This window comes from Procambarus clarkii, chromosome 35 (genome assembly GCF_040958095.1).
Source record: "Procambarus clarkii isolate CNS0578487 chromosome 35, FALCON_Pclarkii_2.0, whole genome shotgun sequence".
NCBI lineage: Eukaryota > Metazoa > Arthropoda > Malacostraca > Decapoda > Cambaridae > Procambarus > Procambarus clarkii.
In genome coordinates this window covers 32,255,709-32,280,801 of record NC_091184.1, presented here as the reverse complement: position 1 = coordinate 32,280,801, position 25,093 = coordinate 32,255,709, and the positions used below count along the sequence as shown (strand labels likewise).

Below are 25,093 nucleotides of genomic sequence, written 5' to 3'. Positions count from 1 at the left end.
TGGAACTTAGAATACTGAGGTGGAACTTAGAATATTGTGCTGGAACTTAGAATACCGTGCTGGAACTTAGAATACTGTGCTGGAACTTAGTATACTGTGTTGGAACTCAGTATACTCTGCTTGAACAAACAGATGCGAGAACTCTCTGACAATCCCAAGAGGCAAGAATGCTGCCCATTCGAAAACTTTCAGATAGTAGTTTTATATCTATCTTTCAGATAGTAGTTTAGATATCAGATAGTAGTTTAGATATCAGATAGTAGTTTAGATATCAGATAGTAGTTTAGATATCAGATAGCTGTTTTTCAATGTCTTCTACAGAAGTAACCTTTGTTCTTCGTGTCATCTGCAAGAGATGACAGGAAGCTGTGACTTGTATTTTGGTCTATATCTGCTATGGGAATGTTGTAAAGCAGGAGGGGAAGGATCTGTGTTGTTAGGTACATAGATTTTAACTGTGCCTGACCTCGATTGATCTCTTTGTGTTCTGTTTGACAGAAAATTAAATATACATTGGCCTACTTTACCTGTTATTCTTACTAACATCATTTTGAGGTTCCTCACTTTATGGTGACATTTATTTTTTATTTTATTATTTGTTGGTTGTCAGAATTATTTCAGGGGAATTGGTGATATTTCGGTTGAACAATGATAAGAGACTATGGTTGTTTCTGATTGTCTAACGACTTACAGTCGAGAGACTAGCATTAAAACGACCTCATTTATCTGCCTCAACATTGTTTGCACCCCCCAATCCTTTCCTTTTCCTCTCCACCTCTTCCCTTTCGTTCTGACACATATAATTAGGTTTCCCTTCTCAATACCCTCTTCGAAGTTTTCACGGTAAATGCTGTTGGGTATGTGCCCAACGTGGTCGGGTTTGTCACCATTCAGAAGACCTTAACATCAATACCCTCTTCGTCTCCACTTTGCTTCTTCGCTTTTATCCTTGACTGGCCACTCGAACACCAACCCTTTCCTCGTGTCTCTGTTTACTACCACTTTCTTCCCTAAATATCCCCCTCCCCGCCACTCCCCCACCTATTCCTCCCCCACCTTACCTATCCCAGAGAGCCACAACCTCCCCACATGGGTTTGTTTACCTTCGTCCTCGACTCTCAATTTGTTATTGTCGACGCCCTCGTCCAGATCCCCGCGCTGGCGCCGGCATCGGGACCGCGTGGCCACCGCCAACACCGTCAGGATGAAGACGAAGCCACTCACCACACCCACGAACACAGCCAGCAGCGGGGAAGACTCAGTGGAGCTTGAGTCGTCTAAAAAGGAGCAGTAATGGCATCATTTACATGAACAATATATATATAATTTGTTACATTCTTACTCCCTCTCATCCCCCTCATTCGTAATGGTATTGTGGGCTCATGTATACTCGTGTCTTTGGGGGATGAGATCTAGCTCCTGAGCCCCGCCTTATGGCTTTGTTGTAGACGATCTCGTAGTAATTCGTAGTTCATGAACTGTGATGATTGACGAATAGATGTAGAGGTTTCGTAAGTGCAGACGTAAATGTTTGACGAAGCCTGTGCCCAGGACTAAAGTAATATATATATATATATATATATATATATATATATATATATATATATATATATATATATATATATATATATATATATATATATACTGAGAAGAAAGGTATATCATTAGTGTTTATATAATGTTCATCATAGCTAAAGTTTCAAGTGCAGTTTTACCTCTAAATGTTCCAGTAAACTGTCGTACCAACTCATGAACCTATTAATGGAGTTTACCTCCACTAGTACCTAGTAATAAAGCTGTGAATGGAGTTTACCTCCAAGTGTGCCTGAGGCTCGATTCATCTCTTTACTGACACTAATGAGTGAGGATATTGTCTTACATATCCCTGGCTCATTAGTCTTCATGTTTTAAATAAATGGATATAGCTAGACAATTATTTTTTTCTAGTGTGTGTGTGTGTGTGTGTGTGTGTGTGTGTGTGTGTGTGTGTGTGTGTGTGTGTGTGTGTGTACTCACCTAGTTGTGTTTGCGGGGATTGAGCTCTGGCTCTTTGGTCCCGCGTCTCAACTGTCAATCAACAGGTGTACAGGTTCCTGAGCCTATTGGGCTCTATCATATCTACACTTGAAAGTGTGTATGGAGTCAGCCTCCACCACATCACTTCCTAATGCATTCCATTTGTCAACCACTCTGACACTAAAAAAGTTCTTTCTAATATCTCTGTGGCTCATTTGGGCACTCAGTTTCCACCTGTGTCCCCTTGTTCGTGTTCCCCTTGTGTTAAATAGACTGTCTTTATCTACCCTATGAATTCCCTTCAGAATCTTGAATGTGGTGATCATGTCCCCCCCTAACTAGTGTGTGTGTGTGTGTGTGTGTGTGTGTGTGTGTGTGTGTGTGTGTGTGTGTGTGTGTGTGTGTGTGTGTGTTCGTGTGTGTGTGTTCGTGTGTATCTGTATGTCCCCTTTTTGTAAATATGTACTCACACACGTATATACGGGTAAACGAAGACACGAACAATAGACTTTGCAATATTCGTGGATATACGTAAAAGAAGTGATCAATTGGATAAATAATTTAATGAAATCAATAAAGATTTCCCAGTATTCTCTTCCTTATTGGGGGATTATCTCCATAACACAATCCCAGGAGGTTCAACGTACACTTTTCTGAATGAAACTCACCATAATCAGCTGGTCATTGTTTACATAACACTCTAATGACGTAGAACCACGTGGTCCAAAATTGATTTGAAAAGGTAAACAAAAATAAACCTTTCAATTCACGAGATTCGATTATTAAAATTGAGATTTTTTTAAACATTTTATTTATGTAATTCAGTGTTGGTTTTAGGTAATTGATAATCGAACGGAGGTCAGGAGACACTTATCCAAACATGTTTGTGTTTTGTGAGTTGAACTTGAGTGTGAGTGCGACTCGAGTGTTTATTTGTGTGATAAGCTCATCCTTGACAAGTGAGTTTGTGTATGTAAATGTCAAGGCAACGCTGAGTCAATAACAATAGTTAGTCCCGCCCCACTCACCAACATGTATACGCTGCCACACATACATATGTATATGTTGCCACACGCTGGTGGCCACAGAGACAGAGCTCAACCCCCGCAGCGAGCACAACTAGGTGACTACATGTCCATATGTACACGTTCCCATGTACCCATAAACGCACATATGTGCGTTTCCCTGCACCTACATGCTCACTCTCCCTAACGACACATGCTCACTCTCCCCCACACCCATATGTGCACTCAAACACACACGCACACATTAAACATGTTATCATGATCTGTCATGATATGTCATATCATGTTGAATATCATATTCTGATATATGTCAACGACCTGACAGAGGAAATTGGCTCCATCATATCAATGTTTGCAGATGATGCAACGCTGATGAGACAAGTCAGGTCAGAGAAAGATTGTGTGGTATTTCAAACGGATTTGAATACACTCCTAAAGTGGTCTGAAAAAATGGCTGCTAGAGTTTAACCCAGCTAAATGCAATGTTATGAGGATTGGAGCAGGCGTGCGAAGGCCAGTGCAGCTGTATAAGATGAAAAGAAGATAGAATATTTATTTCAGGAAAGGAGAAAGACCTGGGAGTGGACATAACCCCAAATCTGATGCCAGATTCCCACATCACAACAGCTGCATATGGCATACTGGCCAACATGTATCCTTCATAAATCTGGGCAAAGGAGCTTTCCAGCCCTATAATCAACGAAGGTGAGACCCACTCTTCAAAATGCATCGCCAGCAAAGAACCCTTACCTGAAAAAGGACAAAGAGAAACTAGAAAAAGTCCAAAGATATGCAACAAGACTCGTTCCTGAGCTGAAGGGCTTAAGATATGAGGAAAGATGGAAATAACTGGACCTTACCACACTGAAGGAAAGCAGAGATAGGAGGGGGGGAACATGGTTACAACGTACAAGATTCTAAGTTAAATTGATAAGGTAGACAAAGCAGCGTTGATCAAAGCTAGTAACAGCAGAACGAGAGATCATAGATGGAAACTAGAGACGCAAATAAGTCACAGGGACGTTAGAAAGAACTTTTTAAGTGTCAGAGAATTCAATACGTGGAACAGGTTAGACGTTAAAGTCGATGAAACTATTTAGTTTCAAAGTTTTAAAAGTAAATATGATCAAAGCGTGAGAAATGAGTCATTGCATTAATCTAAGAACGTTCTGAAGGCGAGGCTAAGAGCCTAGCTCGACCCTGGAAGCACATATAGGTGAGGACACCCACACAAACACTCACACCCAAACGCTTAAACGCGTAATACATTAACTCACATACAACGCTATACAAAATCACAATATATTCAAAGGGCCGCACCCAAGCCTCCACATAGAAAAACATACAGCAAGCTTCACACACACACACACACACACACACACACACACACACACACAGACACACACACACACACACACACACACACACACACACACACACCCTTACACAAACACAAAAACAATAAAGACACGTAAACACACTTACCCAAAAACACCTACACGAACGTCTAAAGACCAACAACAACACAAACAGAAGCATCAACGCCCACACATTAACCCCTGCACACAAACACCCCACACTCATAAACCCACACAAACCTCCCCCCTCCACCTATAAACACACACAAACACCTAAACTAAAAACAAACAAACCCCCACACCAATAAACACACACAAACAGCAACAAACACCAAAAACACACACACACACACACAAGGGCACTCACTGATTTTATTCTCAGCCACTTTGAGAGCGAAGTCCTGAATGACGTAAGGGGTGGAACTGCCCTTAAGGTTAACAGCCGTCACCAGCAGGAGGTAGTCGCGCCCTGGGGCCAGCCCCCCAACCACGAAGGTGGGCTTGGCTGACGAGACGTTGGCCACGACCTCCTGCGTAGCTGCGTCTCGAACCTAAGACGTAAAAAGACGTAAAAAAATCACATATAAACTTGTCAGAATTGTAACTTTATTTACCAATACTGTCACAATTCCGGTGCTTTAGTGAAAAATAATTGAACTGTGATGTTGTTTTCTCTGACAAGCTTTAAATTTGGCACTTTATTTGGCACTGATGCAAATTTGACAGTTTAAAACGGGTTGTTAAGAGGTCAACGGGTTGTTGACCTCTCAGAGGTCAAAGATCGTGGTCATGCCAGCAGTGACCATGAAAATTTAGGGGCAGTGTTCTAAGGTCAAAGGGCATCAGTAGAGGAATGAGCCCAGGTCAGGTGTTGGGTGTTGAGAAGATGGGGTCCAGGTGGGAGGGAGAGAGAGAGAGAGGGAGAGAAGGCAATATGGAGGATGGGTGGGAGGGAAGGAAGAGATAGGTAGAAGGATGGTGGGATGGAAGGGTTTCACACACACACACACACACACACACACACACACACACACACACACACACACACACACACACACACACACACACACACACACACACACACTCCCACACTCTCAAATCTGAGAGAGAGAGAGAATCTGGTGTACAGATTCACAGGAATCTGTACACCAGTTTATTTTCAGCTGAGAGGTGGAGCCAAAGAGCCAAAGCTCAACCCCCGCCTGCACAACTAGGCGAGTACACCTTTCATTATTGTACACTTATTAAAATGATCGATACATTGTATTGACATTGACATTGACATTGACATTGTAGGGAGTACGATACAAAGTATCCAGATGGGAGAGGTAGGGAAAGGAAGAGGAACTATGGGAAGGGAAAATGGGAAGGGTGAATGAGAGTGAAAGGATGAACGAAGATTCTCTTCATGCAAAGTTATCGTTCGATCTCCGATCTTCCAAAGGGTTAGGCACTGTTCCCTTACACCTTGTCCTCAAAACGTCAACTCCTTGTCCTACCAATGTGTCTTTTTCCCTCCACAGTCACCTCTCTTGCTTTCGCTTCTACCTCACTTTCGCTAGCTCCTGTCCCTCTTACTCTCTATCTCACCGTTGTAACACTAACTCACCGTTGTAACAAAGTGTTGCTTGAGACCACCGTCGTGCCCAGGCGTGCAGGAGATAGCCAGGGAGGTGACGCTCTGATTCACCATGGAGCAGGAACTAGGTTCTTCAGGAGGTCCTAAAGAAACAAGAAATAAACTCGTATTAAAAGGTCATATGCATTCAGAAAGTTGTATTTATCTTTAACTGGTAAAGCAACTTGAGTCGTCGTTTGATAACAAACCATAATGACGTTAGTTTTGATGGTTCTGTGTAATGATTGTTTAACGATGATTTGGGAACGTTATTTTCAAAGAGGCTTGAATTTCCTTCACTCGGGAGATTGTGGTGTGTTTAACGAGTGTATCGTCACGGGTGACGTAGTTTTCGGTCAACCAATCACGATCGTTTGTTTTGGTTTTATCATTAATTCGTCTCGAATGACGTAGGTCTCTGTCAGCCAATGGGAATAGCTCGTTTAAGGTATTTCAAACAATTCTCACAATATTGTAACGAGAATTTCATGGGTCAGGTAAAAAAAAAAGACTCTTTATTGTTCCCTACAAGGAGCATTTTAATATTAATTGAAACATTATTGTTTTTATTGAGAGTTAATTACGTGATTCGATATCTCCACTTTTTGCAATTATCTAGTGACATTATGACGTCATTAGGATGTTACATTGGAGTCAGCTGATTGGTAATGTTTACGTTATCAGCTGATTTGTAACGTTGTCGTTACCAGCGGATTCGTAACGTTTTTGGTGATTTTTAGAATGTTCTCTGGATAAAATCAAGAACTAATTTATAGAAAAATAATCGATGAATTTCGCGATTTTGTTTTTCTTCAGAAATGAGCTAATAAATTTGTAAACTCTTTTAAACACGGAGATTATTATATGCGGAGTTCAGTACAGGCAGAGATCACTACAGGCGGATATCATTACATTTTTAGGTCATTAAAAGCTCGTATCAAACGTGTCGTTATCTACCAGTTACCGTTAACAGTGTTTTTAATTAACATTATCGTATTTTTCGCAGAAAACAGAAATTGGAATTGTTTTGGTAACTGAGTTATAATACTCAGATGGAACTTAACTGAAGGTGTTTTGAGTATTTCAAGTAATAACGTAAACTATCGTGATTGGTTGATCTGCATCACTCGTTGTGATTCACAATCGTGACGATTGTGCAATGTTGACCAGACCACACACTAGAAGGTGAAGGGACGACGACGTTTCGGTCCGTCCTGGACCATTCTCAAGTCGATTGTGAGAATGTCAAGTCGACAATCGACTTGAGAATGGTCCAGGACGGACCGAAACGTCGTCGTCCCTTCAACTTCTAGTGTGTGGTCTGGTCAACATACTTCAGCCACGTTATTGTGGCTCATCGTCTGCGATTGTGCAATTATTGTTCTATACAATATCGAGAGTGCAGGAAATTCAGACCACGAAAATTAGTATCACTAAAGTATTTAGTGATACTAATTTTAGTACCACTGAAGTTTAGTCCTACTAATGCCTTAGTATAACTAAACAGAGACTTTAGCTCTCGTAAAATAATAATTACAGCAGATCATTACCAAAGGACGATTGATTATAGTTTTTAATTATAGATCTCAAGACTCAGATTGTAGCCTCTAGAGAACACAACGATTGGGCAATCAGCGCTTATTGACTTAATCAGAGGGAAGGTAAGGGAACTATCAGAGGGGAAAGCGCAAAGCCATTACGACTATATATCACTTCGAAGGAGTCAGGATATTGATTTAGAATGGAACAGGGAGGGGGGGAGGAATGGTGCCCAACCACTTGTGGACCGTCGGGGATTGAACGCCGACCAGCAGGAATTAATCAGAGGGAGCAGCCGACGAAAAGGTTTATCACATGATTATTACCGCTATAGGAAATCAAGATGTTTATCTCTCAAGAATGTTTGGTAATATGTTTATTGTTTGTGATGTGTTTATATGTATGTATTAACACGATGTACTGAACGGGGTGAGAATAGCTTGAGCTACCTCATCCCTTTGTGTGTATTTTACCTTAATAAATTTATTTCAGTTTCAATTTCAATTACCGCTACTTTCACCTGAGTGTGTCATCGTAGGTGTCAAGGGGAGATAGAACGAAAACAAGATGTCAAGATTGTCAAGGAAAACGGTCAAAATACCTAATTCTTTGAGGCGCTGGGAGCACCTTCACCCTTGACCTTTGACAGTGATAAGTGCCTCGCAGTAGGGAGTGATAATGGAAGGACAAGCTACACCTGCCAGGGTCCTAGAGGTGATAAAACGGTTACACACCTGAGGGAGGGGAGGACACACCTGTGGGAGGGGAGGACACACCTGTGGGAGGGGAGGACACACCTGTGGGAGGGGAGGACACACCTGTGGGAGGGGAGGACACACCTGTGGGAGGGGAGGACACATCTGTAGGAGGGAAGGACACACCTGTGGGAGGGGAGGACACATCTGTGGGAGGGGAGGACACACCAGTGGGAGGGGAGGGCACACCTGTGGGAGGGGAGGACACACCTGTGGGAGGGGAGGACACACCTGTGGGAGGGGAGGACACACCTGTGGGAGGGGAGGACACACCAGTGGGAGGGGAGGACACACCTGTGGGAGGGGAGGACACACCTGTGGGAGGGGAGGACACACCTGTGGGAGGGGAGGACACACCAGTGGGAGGGGAGGACACACCAGTGGGAGGGGAGGACACACCTGTAGGGCACACAGGGTGGAGGCGTCTCAGGAACTCTGATAGTGGTGGACATCACGAGTGCATCTGATAGTATTATTATTTATAGCCCACAGACATTCTCATTTTACAGTTGCATGTATGAGGAATTCAGATGGAATAGAGGGAGGGAATAATTCCTGATCCCTTCCCTCATAATTTCTGGAAGGAAAAGGGCTTCGCTGGGAACCGTGGAACGAGGAATTTTTTTTTTTCTAATTTGCTTCTTCAACTTGGCCTGGAAGTCAACCCGCAGACATATAAGTAGTTAAGCCGAGTGACAAATCTTATGATTTAAAACCACTTGAGAGATTCCTCAAAATGGATTAAGTTCGAACTACTCTCGAGTAGTGTTTTGTTCTAATTCTGTGTTCGAATGGCGCATCTCTTAACTACCGCAGCACCATAATGCAAATACAAATTACTGACAACACTACCAAAACCCCCAAACCTCTCCTTGGCCTAATTATAACCACAATTTTAAAAAGCTAAAATTGGAGATAAACCCAATTTGAAAAACCTAAAATTGGAGATAAACCCAATTTGAAAAACCTAAAATTGGAGATAAACCCAATTTGAAAAACCTAAAATTGGAGATAAACCCAATTTGAAAAACCTAAAATTGGAGATAAACCCAATTTTAAAAACCTAAAACCTAAAATTTCATACTTGGAGATATCGTTTATATTCACACTACGTTAAAATGACGAATGAGTCTTTGGATTCTACAACCAATTAGACTACCAAGGCCTGAGATCGTGTTTCGTGATGGTGATTCGTGGCCACACACCTCACTAACGACCCCCCCCCCCCAAACACGGCGAGGGCTGAGGGCTTCAGCATGGAACGCAGGGGTAGGTTATCTTGAGGTTATCTTGAGATAATTTCGGGGCTTTTTAGTATCCCCGCGGCCCGGTCCTCGACCAGGCCTCCACCCCCAGGAAGCAGCCCGTGACAGCTAACACCCAGGTACCTATTTTACTGCTAGGTAACAGGGGCATAGGGTGAAAGAAACTCTGCCCATTGTTTCTCGCCGGCGCCTGGGATCGAACCCAGGACCACAGGATCACGAGTCCAACGTGCTGTCCGCTCGGCCGACCGGCTCCCCAATTCACCTGTTTCGGGGTGCTGGATTCACCTGTTAGTCCAAAACAATTAGCTGCCTTCCCACGTTAATGATGCTGGTGAGTTATTATTATTACTTCATCAATTTGAATCCAAATGATTTGTCTATCTGAATAATTACTAGAAAGATTTTTTTTCTGTACTTAATAAGGAATTATTTTTATAATTACGTAGTTATACAATTATATTTTCCAACTGTACTTTTCATAATACAAAAATGACTTAAATTGTAAGTATTTTTTACATGTAAAAGTTTTTGAAGAAAGAATTTCTTTCACTACCCATCATGTATAAAACTTAAAAAAAAAAAATAAACAATGTTAACAGAGTTAGAAATGTTTTTCGGCAAAATAAAGAAGCCAGCTATAATTGGAGTTTCCTCCAAAGATATAATCCGACAACGCTTGTCTTATCTTGAAGCAATATAATTGTAATATATTATTTATTATATAATTGTAATATATTATTTATTATATAATTGTAATATATTATTTATTATATAATTGTTAATATATTATTTATTATATAATTGTTAATATATTATTTATTATATAATTGTTAATATATTATTACCTGTATCAGTTAAGGAAGTGCTCTACACTCCATGTAACACATGACTCAGTTTTTCTCCCATCTATCATCAGATGAAGTGCTGCACCTGTCTATCAGTGCCCAAGGCAGTGCTTGATCTGTCTATCACTCCCCAAGGCGTGGTAGACAGGAACTTCACCTGTCTATCACTCCCCAAGGCATCTTAGACAGGAACTTCACCTGTCTATCACTCCCCAAGGTGTGGTAGACAAGAACTTCACCTGTCTATCACTCCTTAGAATAGTGTATCACCTGTTAATTACCTCCCAGTGTTTCATCCCGGGAGCTTACCTGCCGGAGTAATGAAGAACACACAAGGGGCTCTCTGGCTGCCCAACCTGTTACGACTGAGACAGAAGATGATGCCGTACTGGTCATGGGCGTGGGTGTGGGCGTGTGGGCGGTACACCAGCGTGCTAGTGGTGCCCCTGGTAGTGAAGCTCCCTGGGGGAAGGTCTTTCACACCTCTGCTACTGTTCACCTTCCACAGGAACTGCACCTGAAGGGAGAAGGAGGGGCAGGAGGCAGGTTACTGGGTTAGTTCTGATCCTTTAGGCGTGATCTTTAACCCGCTGGAGGTGGCTGTGAATATATATATTATCTGTCTCTGTCTGTCTCTCTCTCTCTCTCTCTCTCTCTCTCTCTCTCTCTCTCTCTCTCTCTCTCTCTCTCTCTCTCTCTCTCTCTCTCTCTCTCTCTCTCTCCCTCTCTCTCTCTCTCTCTCTCTCTCTCAGTAATATAACACCAATATTAAGCATTGTGATTCAATTGTGAAAGTTCACCCATACTGGAAATTTGCTTCTGGTGAAATATCTCTCGTTTGCTGTCCCAGTCCATGTTCATGGTTCTCTATAAATATGTAAACTCCCCACAACCCTAAACCTACACCAAATTCCCACCCCCCCCTCCTCATTCCTCAACCCTCACCCCCTTTCTGTCCACAACCTACAGAGAGAGACACACACACACACACACATGCATATGCACACACACACACACACACATGCACACACACACACACACACATGCACACATGCACACATGCACATACACACTCAGGAAACTGCAAAGTAATGAAATTAGGCGAAGGGAGCAGAAGGCTGAACACAAGGTACCACCTGGGAGGTGAAATCCTACAAGAGTCAATTAGAGAGAAAGATCTGGGGGTTGATATCACACCGAACCTGTCCCCAGAGGCCCACATCAAAAGGATATCCTCAGTGGCATATGCTAGACTGGCCAACATAAGAACTGCGTTTAGAAACTTATGTAATGAATCGTTCAGGACCCTGTATACCACTTATGTCAGACCAATCCTGGAACATGCAGCTCCAGCTTGGAGTCCATACTTAGTTAAACACAAGACAAAGTTAGAGAAGATTCAGCGGTATGCCTCCAGACTCCTTCCGGAACTGAGAGGTATGAGCTACGAGGAAAAGTTAAAGGAGCTGAAACTCATGTCCCTGGAAGAGAGAAGAGTAAGGGGAGACATGATAACCACCTACAAAATTCTCAGGGGAATTGACAAGGTGGACAAAGACAAACTCTTTAGCACGGGTGGAACACGAGCAAGGGGACACAGATGGAAACTTAGTACCCAGATGAGCCACAGAGACATTAGAAAGAACTTTTTCAGTGTCAGAGTAGTTAGTAAATGGAATGCATTAGGCAGTGATGTGGTGGAGGCTGACTCCATACACAGTTTCAAGTGTAGATATAATAGAGCCCAGTAGGCTCAGGAGTCTGTTCACCAGTTGATTGTCAGTTGAGAGGTGGGAGGAAAGAGCCTAAGCTCAAACTCGGCAAGCACAAATAGGTGAGTACAAATAGGTAAGTACACACACACACACACACACACACACACACACACACACACACACACACACACACACACACACACACACACACACACACACACAGCAATATACAGACTAAACAACACACAATACAAAATACACCCCACACAATACACACCCCACCAACTCACCTCCTCTGGGTTCGACTCCACTACACAGTCCAGCGTCACTTCCTCGTTAGCCGTGACGGAGACGGTGACGTTACGGGGCTCCCGACACTCAGGTACAACTGTATAACACAAAGAAACAGTGTGTTACGGCGTGTGACGGCCGCAAAGGTATATTACGAAGCTATTTACAACCAGACAGATTATTAAAAATTATATTTTTATCATTGATGCAACGAATGGGAATTAAAAACCCTTCAACCGATGTGGTTGAGAACATTGCGGAAGTTTTTCTCATCGCCTACAGTAAAGTTTAATCTGAAATCGCTGGGCTTGGAAAGGACATGTTCACGACGTCCAAAGTACTTAAGAACATTGTTGACAAGACAAAATAAAGGCGTGAGTGAAAAAGGGAAATACTAATGTAAGGGGAACCTTCTCTCTCTCTCTCTCTCTCTCTCTCTCTCTCTCTCTCTCTCTCTCTCTCTCTCTCTCTCTCTCTCTCTCTCTCTCTCTCTCTCTCTCTTTCTCTCTCTTGGGACCAATATCTGAGTATACATACACACACACACACACACACACACACACACACACACACACACACACACACACACACAGACTCCCACCAATCAGCTCGATACGAAATAATTATGGGTTAACAAGAGCAAACAAAAAAAAGGTTGTTTTCTTAATACCTTTGAGCAAGATGAAGTGATTAACACAAACTGATCATGATGTACAGCATATGGGGTCGAGATCAAAACCTCAAAAACAGGCTGTCGACAATATTATTTAAAGGAATATTGAAACAATAAAATGATTAAAGATCAATATATTCCTATGTAAATTCGCCTATTTACTCTTACAGGGAATGAGCCATATGGCTGTTTAGCGTGCCTTTCAACCCCTTTATCAACCGGTTTTTTACTTACATTTGAAGCTGTATATCGCAGGCGACGAGTCACAATAACGTGGCTAAAGTATGTTGACCAGACCACACACTAGAAGGTGAAGGGACGACGACGTTTCGGGCCGTCTTGGACCATCGACTTGAGAATGGTCCAGGACGGACCGAAACATCGTCGTCCCTTCACCTTCTAGTGTGTGTGGTCTGATCAACAAGCAGTATATCTTGAGTCATCTTGAGATGATTTCGGGGCTTTTTAGTGTCCCCGCGGCCCGGTCCTCGACCAGGCCTCCACCCCCAGGAAGCAGCCCGTGACAGCTGACTAACTCCCAGGTACCTATTTACTGCTAGGTAACAGGGGCATTCAGGGTGAAAGAAACTTTGCCCATTTGTTTCTGCCTCGTGCGGGAATCGAACCCGCGCCACAGAATTAAGAGTCCTGCGCGCTATCCACCAGGCTACGAGGCCCCCCTCGTGTACAAATCGTGTACTAAACGGCAAGTTGGGCTTGTAGAGTAAAGCGTCTAGTCTTAAAAGCCTCACATCTCAATCACTAGTGAATCAGTGCAAGGACTAAGAACTTACATATTTGTTTAAAATATTTAGTCATAAAACTATGTTTCGAATTGGCATCAAATCTTTCTCATGTGGTCAAACTCACAACTGTTAAGGTAACGACGGTACTACTCACATCTCTGTGACTCATTTAAGTCTACAGTTTCCAACTATGTTCCTTTGTTTAACTGTTCCTGACTCTCTGTTTTTATCTATGTGTACGTTCGTCACCTGATCCTTCCCATCCCCGATTCCTTCAACTCAAGTTGCGGAAAAATAAAGAATAGTTTCCAAAAATAAAGTCATTAAATTTAAAACAAAAATCATAAACTCAATCATTTCCTTAAATAATGGCGTATATAATAGGATGTCTATTTTTATCTGGTAATAAGGTTTAAAACCAGGTAAGACTCGGTCAGACATGGTAATAATTATCCTTGTTTACTGTGTTTGAGGATATAAGACTCAACAGGGACAGACAGACAGACAGACAGACAGACAGAGACAGGGAAAGAAAGAGTGAGAATAGAAAGACTTTTACAGAGACAAAGGAAAGAGAGAGAGAAGAGAGAAAGAAGAAGTGAGAGAAGTTAACTCCTGAACGCATCTAGACATTTCACCTTTCTCACAATTAAAGTTATCTAATTAAAATATTTTTTTTCATAAACTATTTTCAGAACACTATGCTAACAAAAATGATTGTATAATATTTCAAAATATCGTCCATTTTTTTTTATTTCATCATTCACAATAAAATAAGCTTCTCCGAAATAAATGATGTTTTATTTAGTTCTTTTAATTAGAAAGGTTTGTTGATGTGTAAATTTATTCATTTAAAATTACAATCTTGCGTATTATTTACGCAAGATTGTAATTGTTTACTGACTCTTGGAGTCATTCAGGAGACTCGACCACCTTTTGTCACCTTCTTTATTCCGGAAATTTGCCTGTCTGTGTTTGGTCTTTATCATTTGTTTCCCAGGAATTACCTTTTCCTTCTCTGTCTCCCTCCCTTTTTCTGCCTGAGTCTGTGTGGGTGTCTCTCTCTCTCTCTCTCTCTCTCTCTCTCTCTCTCTCTCTCTCTCTCTCTCTCTCTCTCTCTCTCTCTCTCTCTCTCTCTCTCTCTCTCTCTCTCCCCACTTTCTGGGGCTGAGGCTACAGTACGGGTGTGGTGGGAGGAATGTGGGGGTCTAACCCCCAACCCTCTTATAACAAGGGTCGCCGATGGCAAACTCGTCATATCTGGGACGTGGTTTACATAATCATATTTGAGTTTACCTCAACACCGCTGAATATGGTGGGCGTAAGCTAGTATCACCGCGTGAAGCAGCGTGAATGACCTGGGCATGAGTGAATGAATAACATATTTTTCTTAACGTTCAGCTGTGTGGGTTGGGTGTTTAAGTATCACACACACACACACACACACACACACACACACACACACACACACACACACACATACACACACACACACACACACACACACACACACACACTGCTTGACAGTTAAGGGGCGGCACCAAAGAGCCAGAGCTCATCCCCCGCAAGCACAAATAGGTGAGTTCAAATAGGTGAAATAGGTGAGTACACACACACACACACACACACACACACACACACACACACTGATTGACAGTTAAGAGGCGGCACCAAAGAGCCAGAGCTCATCCCCCGCAAGCACAAATAGGTGAGTTCAAATAGGTGAAATAGGTGAGTACACACACACACACACACACACACACACACGTTTCCATCCATTGAGGGTTTCTGGTCACGTGAAGGCATATAGTTTAGGAGGTCACGCCTCCTTGATCATAAGCAGATTCGTTAATGATTTAAATCATATACCGGGAAGCCTTTACGAGGGTAAAAGGTGTACAGGACATGAGTAAATACATCATTGGTGAATGACAGCCGAAACATGTGGGTGCATATTAAATCAACTACAGTTGAATGATCGGCAAAACATAAAGTAAGTGATTAATGGGTTATGAATGAGCTTCCATCATGTTTGAATGACCAACACAAATTGTGAATTAGCATTTAAAAACTTTTGGTGAATTCGTAAAAAAGGGTGAAAATATACCAAAAATATTATGACTGATGAGTACAGCATAGGGTGAATAAGTAAGAAAAGACGAGTAACAGATCACTCAAAACACAATGAATGACCAGAATACTCGCAAATCACATGAAAAACACGAATGAATAACAAAACAACAAACACAAAACAATAATGTATATGCCTAATAAAACACGGTTGAATGCCTCCCACACAGAACCCGATCGACGGACCCCACAAAAAACGTGTTTACTGACCCACAAAACACGGATAAACACCTTTTACAAAACACAAACGAAAGACCAACCAAAGAAACGAGCTAACACACACACACACACACACACACACACACACACACACACACACACACACACACACACACATACACACACACACACACACACACACACAAACACACACACATCGACTTGAGAATGGTCCAGGACGGACCGAAACGTCGTCGTCCCTTCACCTTCTAGTGTGTGGTCTGGTCAACACACACACACACACACACACACACACACACACACACATAAATCATATAGGTGAGTACATCACACATCACACATCACACATCACACATCATATAGGTGAGTACACACACACACACACACACACATAAATCCTCATACTTACACATAACGTCAAGGGCGGTAGGGGCGCTGGTAACTGTATCAACAGAGTTAGTAACAACACATTGATAGTTTCCTCTGTGCTCCCTTCGGACCTTCTGTAGCACCAAGTTCCTCCCCTGGGCCAGGACTCCTTGCTCTCGATCAGTGTGTAGCCGCTGCCCCTGCACCATACCCCCAGGGAACATCACCAAGGGGAAACAAGGAAAAAAAAAATCAGATCCTAGGAAGCAATTACATTCATGCGAAATCGTAAGTTGTCAATGAATAACCTGTAAAAAAAGAGGTATAGGTAAGTTGCTAATGCAACTTACTTTTAATAGGGCAATCAGTAAGCTGGTATCAGTAAGGCATCAGCGAACTGAGTCGTAAATTATTGAAAGGGCAATTGAACATCAGAAGTGAAATTATATTTACAACTTGAATGGTTTGGGAGCAATGTTTTGGGGAAATGTGGAACACCTTTGACGCTTCTGTAGTCCTCAAACACTTTGTGTAGTCCTCAAACACTTTGTGAAGTCCTCAAACACTTTGTGAAGTCCTCAAACACTTTGTGAAGTCCTCAAACACTTTGTGTAGTTCTCAAGCACTTTGTGAAGTCCTCAAACACTTTGTGTAGTTCTCAAACACTTTGTGAAGTCCTCAAACACTTTGTGTAGTCCTCAAACACTTTGTGAAGTCCTCAAACACTTTGTGAAGCCCTCAAACACTTTGTGAAGTCCTCAAACCCTTTCTGTAGTCCTCAAACACTTTGTGTAGTCCTCAAACACTTTGAGTAGTCCTCGAACACTTTGTGTAGTCCTCAAACACTTTGAGTAGTCCTCGAACACTTTGTGCAGTCCTCAAACACTTTGAGTAGTCCTCAAACACTTTGTGTAGTCCTGAGACAAGTTGTGTGCCTCTAATTAACCTGTGATAAGTTGAATAAGAATAAGGTACATTTCGTATCTCTAACGCGCCTTATGTCGCCTTAAGATAACTTGTGTGAGACAGAAAACGACTGATGTAGCCTCTGTCTAGTCTTGTGAAGTGTAAAGAAAACTAATGAAACCCCAAACTCACCAGCTGAAGGCATAGGAACCTCAAGTAGCCCACAATGCTCCTGATGTAGTCTCAAAATCCTAATGTAGTCCCAACTTGATCTGGTATAGTCTTGGAAATATAATATAGCCCCCAACTCACCTAACGAAACCATTAGATCATAATGTAGCCTCTCACGCACCTAGCATAGTCACAGGAAGCTAATGTAGACCTCAGCTCTCCTAGCGTAGCCTCAACTCACCTGGTGTAGCCACAAAATGCGGCTCTCAGGTGGGTTGGCACTGATTTGGCACTCAAAGTACACATCGTCTCCCTCCTCAATGTTCTTCGGATCAAGAGCCGGTGCCAGTCTGACGTGTACTTCTGGAGCGACTGTTGAGAGAGAGAGAGAGAGAGAGAGAGAGAGAGAGAGAGAGAGAGAGAGAGAGAGAGAGAGAGAGAGAGACAGACAGACAGACAGACAGACAGAGAGAGAGAGAGAGAGAGAGACAGACAGACAGACAGACAGACAGACAGACAGAGAGAGAGAGAGAGAGAGACAGACAGACAGACAGAGAGAGAGAGAGAGACAGACAGACAGACAGACAGAGAGAGAGAGAGAGAGAGAGAGAGAGACAGACAGACAGACAGACAGACAGACAGACAGACAGACAGAGAGAGAGAGAGAGACAGACAGACAGACAGACATAGTTCAAAAGGTGTTAAGTTGTTGTTGTTTTATTTAATATTTTATCAGTATTTTGTTTTGGTCGTGTATGGTGTTATTCTGGTAGTCGTAAATATGCAAATTCCATCATTAATGTTCTCTCGTTCCAATTCTCTCTCTCACAAACGCTAACGAATGCAATATTACATATACTTACATGCTTAAAGACCTACTCACACAAATACACAGATAAACATAGACGCACTCACGCAAAATAAAACGCAAGCATACAAATATACAGAAATTATTATGACTAAAACCTAGATATAAAATTATATCATCATAAATACACAAGATACAAATAACAGTGTATATATATATAGCCAAATAGGTGACATAATATAACTAAATAGGTTACATCAATACATTGTATATAAGAATAGTCTTGTGGTGTAAAACCGTGACTCGAGAAAGCCAAGAGTGTAAGCGCCAGGGAAATGGACGCTCAGTATAGTGTATCTCCATACAAGCCTCGGTTCTATCACCTCTTGCCTCCCCTCCCTAAATCCCTCCACCAGCTCCAATCTTAATAATGGTATTAGCCATGGATCGAAAGCCAGGTTGGTTGATGCAGCCACCACCATCACCTTCGCAACAGAAAATGAGCATGACATGCAACATCTCAGCTTCAAACGAAAATATTTTACACCCACAGCCCAACATTTGCAAACATTCCCTTCTACACCCACATGGGAAAACCCATACATAAACCGTGTTTGTAACAGTCATAAGAGACCATCCACTACACCCTCAGCCACACATGACCACACTCATCCTCTCGGAACATCCAAGAACCGACACCCGCCTTGCTACACCCTCCCAGACTACACCCGCCGCCTCGGGTGTACACAGAGCAGTGGCTGATCTGGTCTGGGGCGAGGGTATACATAGGAAATACTCTTCTTGCTAAACACACGATATTGGATGCGGGTTTAGTGGCATACAGCCGCCCACCTCGCCTTGGACGCGAATAGGGAATAGGAGCAGCGCAAGAAGGGATTGAAGGTAGAGAAAGAGGGAAGAAAGGGATTAGGAGAAACAGGAAGAGGAGAAGGAGGATAAGGGGGGATAGGATTTATTTTCCTCTAACGATTACTGTCCAAGCGTAAGCCCTAGCCTACTAGCCGTGATAGCATTTGTAATACCAACTATTGGATAAGGATAGTTGGGGATTGTTGCACCTGTGAATAGGCAGCCTCTTATGTACTATGAAACAAATTCGATAAATAGATTGTATATCTTCTATATGACCACGAGAAGTGTCTTTAGTGAGAGATACAGGAGAGATAATACTATACGAAAGGCCTCATCTGATAGGGGAGGATACTTGCTGGAAATGATCATCTGGTAGAACAAACACGTACTGTCAATGAATCTCTCGCACCACACATTTCCCCGACTTTTATATTTCATAATCACTTCTTTCCACAAAGATTCACAAGCATTTCTTTCCCTACCATTCATGCCACCTAGTTCTACATCCTGAGTATATGGCCATCAGCCTCCTAACTTCCAGCTTCCCATCTTTTGAACCGTCTGTTTTCCCCTCTCCTGTCCATAGCCCCAGGTACTCACAGTGAACACGAAGGACAGCAGTTGTGGATATGGTGTACTGTGAGACCTTGGGGTTGGTAGCCGTGCAGGCGACTGTGCGTCCATTGTCGTCTGGGGTTGGAAGCAACCGACCCCTCCTAGTGGTCGTGTTTTGGTCCAACGACGACTGAAGAAATAGAAAAAAACAAAAATATATAGAGAGGAACAGAGATTTCCATTATATCAAAACATCTTCATACTAGGTGACTATATACCAGACAAAACATAGTACCTAGCTTCAATTACTTAAAATCATCGCTATTTATTGTTAAATACGTATTTTAACAGTTTAAGATTTTCCTCAACTTAAGTATGTTACAATAAATTACATTGCACAAGATGTATACACCGAGAGGTATACCCCAATTCTCTGTGTATATCCACTGAGAGTTAACTTTAGTCCTGTATAACTTGCCGGCTGGTGGGTAAGATATTATGGTGGTGGACATAACTCGCCCGCTGTTAATAGGCTTTAAACCCAACATTAAACCATTACAACTTGAATGTATTCTAACTTCATCTCGGATACTACACAGCAAACGTAACCAAGGTCATTTCTGTATACAGGAACTATGTTCAATACCATCCTTGTTTGGTAAGCTCCCCCAGAGGTGCCCTGGGAACTAGTTAGTTGGGTCGTGTTGTTCTCATCTCGAACCCCATGTGTGTTTTTACATTTTAACTGTATTGATATTAGGGAAATTATGAATCTATCATCATAGACAGTTACCATCGTGCTAAAATTGCAAAAATCAGCATCATAAGAGTCATCTTCACTAATTACCCTCACAAAAATGGCATCACTTAGTGCTACATAATTTATTGCCATTACTATCCTATTGCCAGTGGCAGCTATAGGCACACTAATCACCATGATGTTTTGTTAAAATAATTTCGTTATGGTATCGTCTATTTTATTGGTATATCACGTATATATACACACAGTGGCACACACACACACACACACACACACACACACACACACACACACACACACACACACACACACACACACACACACACACACACACACGATCACACACATGATCACACATGACATGATCACTACCTACAAAATTCTCAGAGGAATTGACAGGGTAGATAAAGATAATCTGTTTAACACGGGTGGTACACGAACAAGGGGACACAGGTGGAAACTTAGTACCCAAATGAGCCACAGGAGTCGTAAAAAATAACTTTTTCAGTGTCAGAGTAGTTAACAGATGGAATGCATTAGGCAGTAATGTGGTGGAGGCTGACTCCATCACAGTTTCAAGTGTAGATATGATAGATCCCAATGGACTCAGGAACCTGTACACCAGTAGATTGACAGTTGAGAGGCAGGATCAAAGAGCCAAAGCTCAACCCCCGCAAGCACAACTAGTTGAGTACACACAAGCAATCATAATACCCGCCCTCCGAACACAAAGAACTCAATCTTTACTCACATGTGGGGGAAGCGGAGTAATTCCCGAAGTCCCGTCAATCTGCCAGGTGAGGACTGCTGGAGGTCTGGAGCCAGCAGACCTGCACGCTAAGGTGGCCTCGACTCCAGCCCTGAGGGCAACCTCCACCCCCTCCACCTCCACCTCCAAAGGGGGCACTAACGGAGTGAAAAATCATACTAGTCAGTGGATGACGAGGGGGGATGGAGAAGGGGGTGGGTGGTGGGGTTGTGTGTATAAAGATCTGGAATGTAATGTGTATGGAAGGAAAGTATACAGAGTGGTAATAGGAGAATTATAATGCAGTATACACACACTTTAGTATGCCTCTGTGTATGCTCTAAAAAAAGTGCAAATTGCTCTCCTAGTTCTGTGCTCTCCTGGTGAATGTGTGTTGGAGCAATGTCTATACTTTAGAGTAACACTTCAGTGTTGCAACAGGTGTTGCAACAGGTGTTGCAACAGGTGTTGCAACAAGAACTTACTCATATTGAAAACAATAATAGTTCTGGCACCTCAAAATAGTAGACGATACAAGAGAAGAAAAGCAGTAATAACTATTTCATGTTAGTACCAGTGACCATACCATTAACAACACTACTAATTGAGGTATTGGTGCAAAAATGGTATTGATAGTTGTACAGGAACATAGACAATATCTGCAGTACACATTGTACTAAAGCATTAAATGGCGACACTTGTGCAATAGCAGTTAGAGAAACAGTTGTACAATAGCAGTTAGAGAAACAGTTGTACAATAGCCGTTTAAGAAACAGTTGTACAATAGCAGTTAGAGAAACAGTTGTACAATAGCCGTTTAAGAAACGGTTGTACAGAGATAGTAACAGTAGCAGAGATATCAATAGTGGCCAAAATAGCAGCAGTACTAAAAGCAGTAACTATAACTTTATTGACAATAGCAGTTACTTTCAGTCCAAATAGGAATAGCAATAGATTTTGTGGCAGAAAAAATAGCAAGGCACTTAGTAGCAATACAAGGAACTATAGCAGTTATAATAGCAACAATAGCGTTAATATTAACAAAAATAATATAAACGATAACTGCAGCAGAAAATTAGGAGCAAACAAAAGCACTTTTGAAATACAAAAGTAGCAGTAATGATGGAAGTAACAATTCAAACATTAGTAATAATAACAATATCCATAGTAACTATAGCGATAGTATTAATAACAAAAATAGTATCATTAGAAACAAAAGCAGCAGTACTAGTAGTACCAGTAGCAGTATTAACATCAGCAATAAAACTCATATTAGCAACAATAGCAGAATAATCATAGTAAAAATAGCAGAAATATCAGTAAAAATAGCAGAAGTATCATAGTAAAAATAGCAGAAGTATCATAGTAAAAATAGCAGAAATATCAGTAAAAATAGCAGAAGTATCATAGTAAAAATTGCAGAAATATCAGTAAAAATAGCAGAAGTATCATAGTAAAAATTGCAGAAATATCAGTAAAAATAGCAGAAGTATCATAGTAAAAATTGCAGAAATATCAGTAAAAATAGCAGAAGTATCATAGTAAAAATTGCAGAAATATCAGTAAAAATAGCAGAAGTATCATAGTAAAAATTGCAGAAATATCAGTAAAAATAGCAGAAGTATCATAGTAAAAATAGCAGAAATATCAGTAAAAATAGCAGAAGTATCATAGTAAAAATTGCAGAAATATCAGTAAAAATAGCAGAAGTATCAGCCATAGTAAAAAAAGCAGAAATATCAGTAAAAATAGCAGAAGTATCAGTCATAGTAAAAAAAGCAGAAGTAGTATCATGCATATAAAATATTAATTGTAAAAAATATAATTAAAAAATTGGCAACAGAAATATGGGATGAGTAAGTTAAACGCGGGTTGTAGAGTGCGTAGACTTCTACTGGCACGCAAATAAATACAATTCAAATGAGTGTTTCATAATTCGTGATTTGGCTGTACGTGCCTGCACAATTATTTAATTAATAAATGCACACACACGCACACATATACATATACACACGCATGCACACACACACATGTATACACACGCACGCACACACGCACAAAACTTACAGTACATCTCAATAGTGACGACACGAGATCGATCGTGGGTGAGGTTGGTGTTGCTGGCGACACATTTGAGTTGCCTCTCGTGGTCCGCCCTGGTCAGCGACGGCAATAGCAGCTTCGAACTCACCACCGTCAGGCCCTGCTCCGTCTGGCGATGGTGATGGTAGTGGTGGAGGCTGGCGTCCGTGTTGGCGCTGACGAAGGGGGTGCTCCCAACACCTATCCCCGCGTCTTGGTGGGAGTGTTGGTGCTGCAACCATGATCTCTCCACCACATCGTTCCCTGACATCCACTTCACCACGGGAGGTGGATAACCTGTAGTACAGCAATTAGCCTTTGTTTATGGCACACTTAAAGAAATCTGTTTAGTGTTTGCAGGTTATAGTTGTGTGTGTGTAAACTAAAGTCTTTGAAAATGTAATAAGTTATTACGAAACGCGTTCAAGTGTCGCGTCAGACTAGAAAAAAACTATGGCACACTCACCTCACATAGGCATAAAGGTAGTATCTTATAATTAATGTTATTTTATTGTTTTATTTTTATTATAAAAAAATCATTGTTAATAATTTTAATGATTATAATTATAATTTATATTATTGATAGTATACAATTCTATGGGAGAGGAATGTAAAAAAAATATAAAATTAACGAAATGAAGATATAATTAAGTTTCGTTTTCATAGCCTCCTCTTCTACACACTCTTATATATACACAAACATGCGCAAACACACATATACATACAGACATACACAGTCTCAGGAGCATAAGAATAATTCAACTGAACAAACAGATCGAATGCCAGTCAAGTAATGCTATATATCGCTCTTTATTGCTAAGTAATTATCTTTAAGTAATTGCTATATATCTACCTGCATTGCGACCGAGCAATAGATGTCAATACATGCTCTTGAAGTCAATTTCCTGCATACAACAATTATATTTATATATACTGTTATATATATATATATATATATATATATATATATATATATATATATATATATATATATATATATATATATATATATATTCCCGATCCTCGCCATTCTACACCGTAGATAGCCAGTAGATTAAGATATCATAACAACGAACCAGCTTCCCTTCCAAGTAGCGCTCATTATAAATGATAAAGGACAGTTTATATGCAGAATAGTCAACGTGTATTATACCACCAGAAAAATATAATACAGTTTCTTGGTTTAAGCCACAGGAATTATATCTCTGGCTGGAGGTAACTCACACAACATTCCTTGAGTGAATATTCTCTCTTCATCCTACGTATAAAAAAAACCATTTAGTGACTGACGATATTTCACCAGTGAAAATTCAGTCACAGGAAACATACTGCTGCAGAGATGAAACGGATTAATCTTATTTTTATGTCGGATGACTTCCAGTATAGTGGCAGCTCTGTGTCCCTCTCTCAATATTGCACCAGTATTGTGTCAGTTATTGCAGCGTTCGCGGGGCACGTTGATGTCTTCTTTGATTATTTAACTCGGATTTATAACCCGTTATGTTCGTGTGTATTTATTTCAGCGTTTTGGAGAACGTGAGTGACGTCAGATGGACAAAACTAATATAATATATATGGAGAGGGAAGCCGGTTGTGTGATAAAACAACTAACAGAGAGCAAAGGATAAAGAAAGTGTATGAGAGAGATACAGAGAGAGAGAC

At 41.4% G+C, this 25,093-nt stretch overlaps 1 protein-coding gene across 2 annotated transcripts in view; it reads right to left on the bottom strand.

Annotated features, from left to right (window-relative positions):
• The window catches only part of LOC123753211 (protein turtle-like), a 142,649-nt gene that overhangs the window by 10,045 nt on the left and 107,511 nt on the right, over nucleotides 1-25,093 (bottom strand). For both annotated transcript variants that reach the window (XM_069336263.1, XM_069336264.1), the window contains exons 7-16: nucleotides 23,417-23,728; nucleotides 21,353-21,507; nucleotides 19,887-20,031; nucleotides 17,847-17,977; nucleotides 16,569-16,728; nucleotides 12,430-12,527; nucleotides 10,734-10,941; nucleotides 6,009-6,121; nucleotides 4,767-4,950; nucleotides 1,104-1,277 (exon numbers count right to left, since the gene is read on the bottom strand). In XM_069336263.1, the coding sequence (XP_069192364.1) occupies nucleotides 1,104-1,277; nucleotides 4,767-4,950; nucleotides 6,009-6,121; nucleotides 10,734-10,941; nucleotides 12,430-12,527; nucleotides 16,569-16,728; nucleotides 17,847-17,977; nucleotides 19,887-20,031; nucleotides 21,353-21,507; nucleotides 23,417-23,728 (1,680 nt within the window). The remainder of the gene's footprint in view (nucleotides 1-1,103; nucleotides 1,278-4,766; nucleotides 4,951-6,008; nucleotides 6,122-10,733; nucleotides 10,942-12,429; nucleotides 12,528-16,568; nucleotides 16,729-17,846; nucleotides 17,978-19,886; nucleotides 20,032-21,352; nucleotides 21,508-23,416; nucleotides 23,729-25,093) is intronic.